The sequence below is a fragment of the Gavialis gangeticus genome, unplaced genomic scaffold, assembly GCF_001723915.1.
Source record: "Gavialis gangeticus isolate Ggan-Ray unplaced genomic scaffold, GavGan_comp1, whole genome shotgun sequence".
NCBI classification, from domain to species: domain Eukaryota; kingdom Metazoa; phylum Chordata; order Crocodylia; family Gavialidae; genus Gavialis; species Gavialis gangeticus.
The window spans coordinates 65,901,786-65,910,380 of NW_017729025.1; the positions used below are offsets into that span (position 1 = coordinate 65,901,786).

At 41.5% G+C, this 8,595-nt stretch overlaps 1 protein-coding gene across 2 annotated transcripts in view; it reads right to left on the reverse strand.

Annotated features, from left to right (window-relative positions):
• SCFD1 (sec1 family domain containing 1) overlaps window positions 1-8,595 on the reverse strand; it is a 154,124-nt gene that overhangs the window by 103,780 nt on the left and 41,749 nt on the right. For both annotated transcript variants that reach the window (XM_019518925.1, XM_019518926.1), the window contains exons 11-13: window positions 5,119-5,258; window positions 3,121-3,211; window positions 2,198-2,271 (exon numbers count right to left, since the gene is read on the reverse strand). In XM_019518925.1, the coding sequence (XP_019374470.1) occupies window positions 2,198-2,271; window positions 3,121-3,211; window positions 5,119-5,258 (305 nt within the window). The remainder of the gene's footprint in view (window positions 1-2,197; window positions 2,272-3,120; window positions 3,212-5,118; window positions 5,259-8,595) is intronic.

Consider the following 8,595-nt stretch of genomic DNA (forward strand, 5'->3'; position numbering starts at 1 on the left):
GCGGGGCGGGGGGCAAGAGGGGGGGGCCCGGGGGCGGGGGGGTTGGGGGGGGGGGGGCCAGAGAACTCTGGGGTGGCTGTCAAGTTAAAGTTGATTTTAATTTTAAATAACCACTTACAATCATTCTGTTGTCATATCATTTAGCTTTTTAAGCTAACTTGCATCCATTCTATATTAATTATATCCATTTTATTGTTATATTATTTAGCTTAGCTTTTGTATGACTTAGCCTGGGCCAGACTCCATTTTATAGTAGCCTAATGCTAATATATATACATATATGTAGCAAACTAAGAATGTTTTAATAATATTTAGAATGTATGGAAGAATGAGTGTGGAGTGACTGGAAAAGCATTGTGTGTTGTGTGCTATCATTTAATGACCTATGCTAAGAAAAAACTGAAGAAGCAACCTGTGTTAGGTGAAGAATGAAGATAAGCAGAAGCAGCAAGGTTTACGACTGCTATAATTCTTCAATGGCTAAAGGTCGTAGTAACTTCCAGTTTTGACAAAGCTGAGGGCTGCAAAACAATTGCAAAATAGCACCCTGTCCCCACAACTAAAGACTGCAGAACCCAGAGCAAGAAAAATCCACCCCAAGAACCAGAATCATCTCAACACAGCAGAAAAAGAGAAAAACAACTTCATAGCTGACATAGCAAGGTCCATAGACATGCACGGGAGACAGCTACTATAAAAAGTGGGCAATAACAAAGAAGCTTTGGGTCTGTTCTGCACAACAACAATGAAGGAGCACTGATACATGTCTAACAGAGGCTCGGCTCCCTTCTAATGCTCAGCTTAGCTGGCCACTAAGCTGGCTTGAGCAACTGAAAGACTGGTAACACCTTAGCATCTTCAGAACTGTGCGCACGCGCACATGCAAATGTGTAGGCGATGTTTTGATGTTTCTGTACTCTCAATAAACGTGGCATATTGCCTTATCCCCTGATAAAGATCCTGCTTGTTTTTAATACGCTGTATGCCTAGTGCGTACAACAGCTGCGGCCCCCCAACCCCATCCCAGTGCTGCCGCCGCCACCCACCCTGCCCTGCCCTGCCGGGAAGAGCTTGGCACAGTCCCAGCCTACCCCACCCCACGCAGATCTGGGGGTAGACACCCCCCCTGCCCTCCTGGACGAGCACCAGGAGCTGGGATAGGGGGGATGGGGAGGAAATGGGGTCATGCTGAGGAAAGGTTTGGGAAGCACTGCTGTAAGGTAAGCAGTTGTTCTTTCAAGCGATTGTCTACATGGATTCTACTCAATAGAGACTGTAGTGACTTCACTTAGAAGGCAGGTGACAGAATGACTGCAGAAGGTTTGGAGTGAGGTGCCATCAATATGCTGACAGCATCCATTTCCTCCCCTCTCATCTGATCTAGGTCCTGCAGTGCCTTTTTATAGGTGGGGATTGGATATGGGTGAATCAATTGAGATTGAATTCAGTCAAGACAGAAGTGATAGTAGTGGACAGACTTCATGAGCTTGGAGGTACTGGGATACCTGTTATTGATTGGATTCAGGCTCCCCTTGCTGCTTGGATTAGCAACCTTGGCATGCTGCTGGATCTTCAGGTACTGTACCTGGATTTTTAGGAATGTCCACCAACTAAGCAGTCTAGCAGCTTTGCAACAGGTATTTAGTTTTAGCTATTGCAGCTAACCCTCTAATATGGGAATAATTCCTAAACTAACAGGGAACTCCTAACATAAGTTATTTTGCCACCGGCTATTAAATTACAGGTATTAGCTTCAGTAATTGCCCTGATCATCTGACCGCAATAAATTACCCTAACGTTTCATTGCAACATGCGTGGAAAGTAGATATCCTAGGTACTGGGTCCCACAGTGAAACACACTAAGGCAGTACTGAGGTGATTGGGCCCATTCCACTTTTGAAGCATTCGAATACATGGGCATTTAGGATATAGTGACAATCCCACCAAACACTACTGGTTAAAAAGAATCCAGTTTCAATGGCTCTCACACATGAGAGGTGAAAATCATACTGCAGTTACTTCAACAATTTCCTCCAGACTAAAATATTTTTGAGGTTTTGCCATACTAGTCAAATTCTACTTCACAATCTACTAACAGTCTAGATATTCCAAAGGTTGAGAAATCACTGGAGTATATTAACAGAAAACAGCAGCAAACATGAAAAGCTATTTTACTTACTAGTGCTTAATTACTTACCTAACAGCTGAAGTTAGCTTAGCTGTATTATCAGAAAGCATACTTATTGCTCCATCATCCTCCCCTTCTATTCCCTGTTGAAAATATTAATGTCAAAAAGCTACAGCTACATTTATTGTTGGCACAAAAATCATACTTGCAAGTATATTTATGCTTTATTTTCTTGCACTGACAACAGTGTCCAGTGAATACTTTCATTGTGCAAATCCAGGAAAAGTTTTGTACCCATTTAAGAACCACTAGTTTGACCTCAGTAGTATGCAAGGCTTTAGAACATATTTTGAAAGAAAGAACAATAAAAAATAGAAATGGAATAAAAATCCAATGGCAAAAAACAGAAAATGGAATAAAATGCATAGAAGCGTTATCAAAGTTGGATTATGCCAGACTAATTATTTGTTTGGGAAGATAAATGATTTATTAATTAATCGCATCAGTGTAAACCAGCTACATGTTTAAGAAATTAATGGCGTGACAAAAAGCAAAACCAGCCACAAAATTATTCTGCAATTAAGTATATAATAATTTTGTGGCTGGTTTCAGTTGCACCTTCAAAATAAATGCGTGGCCAGATGGACCATCCTGGGGCTCAAATGAGCCCTGCGCTGTCTCTTTCTGCCATCCATCAGCTGATCAGGGGCAACATGGATACTGAACCAGGGCACATTTAAACACTGGCATAGTCCCTTGCTGCCTCGGATCAGCTAATCAGTGGCTGGGTTCAGCAGATCTCCAGAGCTATTTGACAATAAGCTAAGTACTCAGTACATCTGCCAGTGCAAGAGGAGGAAAATGTATGCAATCATACACGGGCCGTGGCAATTCTGGTTACCTATTATCAAGAAAGATTTTATATGGAACAGGTGCAAATAAAGGTTACTGGGATTATCAGGGAAATGATTCCCGTGTTCTACAAGCCTTACCATGATACTTTTAAGCCTTTTGACTTCATCTTCTTGAGCTCTGTAGGATTCCAGTTCTTGCTGAACAGACTCTGCTACTTCTGGAAAAGGACTAAAGCAATATTACATATCAGGTTCTGTTAAAACATCATATGTAAACCTTGATGATCTATCTGATTCAGATAATTGCGGAAATGTCTTTTGCAACATCAATGCATGACCCATCCAGCACTACTAAAATATTGAAAACTATATATCTTATTAAAAATGAATAGTTAAGCTTCCAGTGCAAATATGAATTACTTGATATAATTTATTGAATCTTGTTTATAAAAATCTTGTTTATAAAAAAAGGCATCATAGCTCCATAATCATCAAATACTAAAAATAAAGCACATGAAGGAATGACTACTGGTATATAAAATGAGCAGTCCAGGTGCTCAGCAGACCTCAACATGCTGCACATGTTTCTATAAAGCCCTAAAAATCAAGCTCTATACCTGGAAAATAGATAAAGATTTTCCACGTAAGCGATTCCTCTAACTCAGTGATTCTCAACTAGGGTGCCACGGCACAGACACAGTACTCTGATTCTAACTATGCTATGGTATAGACACAGGACTCTGACTAACTGAACTGGTGCTTTGACACCCTTTCAAGGGTGCTGCAGGGTGCCCCACAACATTAGTGCTGGCCCATATGCAAGCATGATTTACAATTTAAACCTAGAGATTTCAAATAGGAATGTATGGTGTTAAAATCATTCTGATCTCTTGTGGTTTTTCTGAGTTCTTCTGAGTTGCAAATAATTGCTCTATTATCTTTGTATAGTTTTCAGTCATTGTTTTAACTAAGAGGTGGCATTTTCCAAGGGGTGCTTTGGGTCTAGAAAGGCTGAGAACCACAGCTTTACTTCAGCTCCTGTTACAGCTCAAGGAATTAAATTCAACCAATAGTGATGTATTCATCCTAAACTTCATATTGACAAACATTCACCAGTAAAAGGGGGAGAGAAATTGTTGTTCTCAGCCACAGAGAACAGAACATGGGACAACTGAATTTCAAACAGAGAAAAGCAGTTTGAGAACAAATACCAGGAAAAACTTTCTAAGTGTAAAAAGGGCAGGGCAATGGAATAAGCTGCCTAAGAAAGATGTGTAATTTTGGAGTGGGATATAAATCTAATAATTAAATATAGATAAATTGGGGATATCCAAAAAGAAAACTGACAAGGATCTATCTGGAATGGTCAAGAAAGGACAAATCCTAAACCATCTGTACAGGAGGCTGGACTGCGTGGCTTCTGAACCCCTTACACTTTTGACTAACATAAGAATAGCTGAATCAAATCAAACACCCTCTTTAAATCCAACAATTTTAACTGGAACAGAACTTTATATAGCAGGTTGTTTCTTTAAGTAGGCTAAGATCAGTACAGATTCCATTCCTCAAGAGCCTCCATAACATAAAATTCTTCACTGGTACACCAAGAATTTCCTAATCTTTGTGTACCAGTTCTCCCTATCAGTAACTATGATCTTCCTCAGCAAACTCTGAATACAATTCAAAACTTTTTTCATAAATTAATTTTATTCCACAGGTCCATGAAAAACTGAATGTAATTAAATGCATCGATTAAATTCTTGTATAAATTTGTCACTTGTGTACTTTCTCTGGATTGTCAAACTAATAACTCCTAAACTTTTTGTTGACTTCAAACAAGATTTAAAATATTTTTCTAAAAAAATATTAACATAAGTTTTTACCAAACATACCTAATTTTATGAAATTATCAGAGTTCTTTAGGAAAGGTGTTGTAATTTAAGAGCCCATATTAAAAAGTTAAGACTTAATTATGCTTCTCTGTAACCAAGGGGCACGGGGGGCTGGACTCGATCTCACAAGGTCCCTTCCAGCCCCTATGTCTATGAAATCTAAGAAAAACACTTGCCTGTTAAGGATAATTTTTCAGTACAAACTTACTAATTTAAATATGTATTCTCCAACTGGTCCTCTTACCTGCCTTTATGCTTTTGCCAAAATTTATCCAATGCAGTTAAGTCATATGACTTTTTATTTTTTTTCTTTGGTCTAGCTCCTGCTGGAGAATTTTCCATTCCTGAAGGTTCTTCCAGGTTCACTCTATTCAAATGGAAATCCTAGAAGAGGATGAAGAAAATACTCTTTAATTAAATACCTACAACTTTTATCCAACATTAAGTGTCAAAAATATTAAGAATCAAAATAACCTCATATATATTTAGTCTGATCTTTCAAAACCAACAAAACCATGCATTAGATCTTGCAATTGAAAAGAACATTGCAAAGGCTCTCTGAATTAACTCAATCATACAGTCATTTAGTCATACAGTCTTCTTTCTTAAATATCTGAAAAAGGGCTATTTTGCCTTGAGTCTTTTCCATTAAACAAATTACAGTTTTCTTACTACTTACTTCAAGTATAACCAAGAGCAGCTATTTTTAAAATCTTTATACAATGGTAAGAAGCATTTATTAACCAAAAAACCATGGTATAAACCAAGTTCAACGTCTGCTATACTTCATTCATAGCCAAAGCTAAAAAAACTTTGATTTTATAACATTCATAACTACAAGGGCTATAAATGACTTAAACACTTTCTGGCGTAGAAAGGGGAGAATCTTGAGCTATCAGGTATGTATTTATAGAATAGCAATGTAGTACTGCCTGTTAGGATCTGAACAGGATCTGCTGAATACAGTGGAGGAAGAACATGGCAAACTCTATGTACCATACTAAATTCCAACACACTGGCCATATCTGCACACGTGCTTTACCGAGGAGTAGACCAATTAGCTGTGGAGTAAAGCAGCTCCATCTACATGTGTGATTAGGCCACAGTAAACTAATTTACATTAGCATAAGCACTGCCAAGGATAACAGTATCTTACACCAGGGTAATTTGCTGCAATTACATGCATGTTTAGATGCTGACCGCAGGCATAAATTGTGCCTAGTCAGCCCAGCCAGCAGGGGGCCAGACTCTTGCCTGCCACCTAGCCACATGGCTCTGTACTTTCAGCTCCCTTGTGCCCGAGCCAGCCCTGTGGCTGCCATCCACCACCACCCGGAACCCAGAGCTGACCGCCCCCCCGCTCCCCTGAGAGCATGGGCCTGCTCTGCCCAAGCTCAAATTAATGCTGTCCTGGGTGCACATATAGACACTGCACCCTGGAGTAATTTACTCTAACTCAAACTCCTCTGGAATTTATTGCCTTGCATTAATTGCATGTGTAGACACACCCAATGAACCGGAACCTTGCAATTTCCAGAGACCCTTTGCCTGGAAGTGTTGACATGGACGTCTGTACCCTAATAAGGAAACAGTAGTATCAATTGTCAGGGATAGATAAGCCGGGAGAAAACAAATTCCTTTTGTACATGTTGAGTGGAGCCTTCCATCATGTAAGCAAGAGACTGGACCACATGAAAACATATCACTCATATTTACAGGATACATTTCAGGAAACAGATGCTTTGCTCAGGCTCTCAGCCCTTAAAGCACCTGGGTTGGGAACCAGCAAAACACTGGAAAACTAAGACTGTGCTTTCAAGGAAACTATGCATCTGTGCTGAATGGTGGGGCCTCCACCAGTGCTGCAGGATGCAGGTGTCTAGCTAACTCTTTTGTCCCTGGTTCATAGGTAGATGCCACAGACTTACTACTGAGATACCTCTGAAACCAAGTTTTGCACACCTTTCAAGCTTAAAATGTAAAGGGCCTAATAGAGTATATCCTAAGAACATGGAATTATTCTAGGCAGTGTATGCATATTGTGTGCCCATAAGATGCAGATATAGCACTGCCACAAGACCAGACATCTTAAATTCTGGACTAGGGAGAAACCATAACAATAACAGAATCCTAATTGCTCCACCCAAAGAAAAGAGAGAATTCAGGGGGGAAGTGAGCCCTTAAAATGGTGCAACTACGTGGGGCTGGGAAAATAAGGGAAAAGCTAAAGGATACCAAACCCTAACAAGACCTCTCCTTAGCTGTTATTTCTTCCTTTTTCTTCTTACACAATAAAAATGAGAGAAAGAAGTAAAAGTGATAAGAACAATAGCTGAGAAGCAACACTTCAAATAAAGGATTTGGGCACCTTGCAAGGTGAAAGCACAAGCCTGTAAGTGTTCTTAATTTAGCCAAGGTGGCTGAGGAAAATTGAGGAGCAGAAAGTGCCTACTTCCCTCTAAGCTTGTACACATAGAGAACTAGGAAGGACAGCAGTCTAATGGCACACCCTAAAGATACAGCTAACACAGAAAAGTGCTTGATGTGTTTGTGCACATACATGAAGATGTGCACAAGAGCAATCATTTGAAGAACACTCTCATAAAGAAGCTAGGGTGTCTGCACAGAGGCTGTAACCTGTGGGTGAGAAGAGAGAGGGAGGGTGACAGTCAGCATCCTGGACTTACCAGGGCACAGGCAACTGCCCACCACTGGTGCGCAAGAGTGCTGCGGTGCTTCTGGAGCAGCGTGAGGCTCTGGGCTGGCAGGGAGAAGATGGAAGAAAGTACTTCTGGCCTCCGAGAGGGGCAGAGGCAGCAGTGGGCAGCAGAAGGGGAAGGCTGAGCAGTTCCCAGACAGGGAGCAGCTGGCCGCTGAAGCAAAGCAGTCAGCCCAGTCCAAAGGGTGTGGCGCTTTGATGAGCACAAATCACAGAATCCAACAGACTGAAGACACCAGAGCAGGCACCAGTGACTCCAGATGGACAGCTGGAGATGTGGCAGATTTAAGGTCAGGGGGATCCTGGGTGGAAGACCCAGGCACTGGGACACTACTCACCTTCCAGGGGTTAGGATCAGACGAGGTCAGAGGCCAGCCTGGAGCAGGTCCCTACACGCCGGCCCCACACACACTGAAAGAGGAGGGGCAGCTGGAAGCCCCAGAGTATTTAATTAGGCCCAAGACTAAGGATTGAGGGTCGCTGGGGGCCAGATGGAATATTAAAGAAGCCTCCTGCAGCATGACCAAGGCATGTGAAGGCCACGGCTCTAAAGGGTCCCCTGTTGGGGAAGGGCATGTTTCTATGTCAATGAAGTAAGGCACTGGCGTATGGACTTTTGGACTCAGGTAGACATTAGTCTGTACCTTTGACTGCTGAGTCGATTGATTAAGCAGCTGTGGATTGTTAGCTGGTGGAGGGAATAATTAAGGCCAAAAGGGGGTTTGCTAAGTGGATCCCTGACCACAATGGCTGCTAAGAGGAGTAGGCTTCACTAGTATAATCAGGACAATATACATCTTCTTCAGAGATAGGTTGTGGTTAGGGTGGGGTAAAAGGGAAGTCTAGAGTCCCATGAAAAGAACAGGGGTAAGCAAAATTTTTTTGGCTGGAGTGCCAATAAAGCCCACAATGTCTACCTTGGAAGGTGCCAGAGTGCCGGCATGCCAGAAAAATGAGAGTAGGGGGTACATGGCAGGATACACAGCATATTAGCATAGTTAA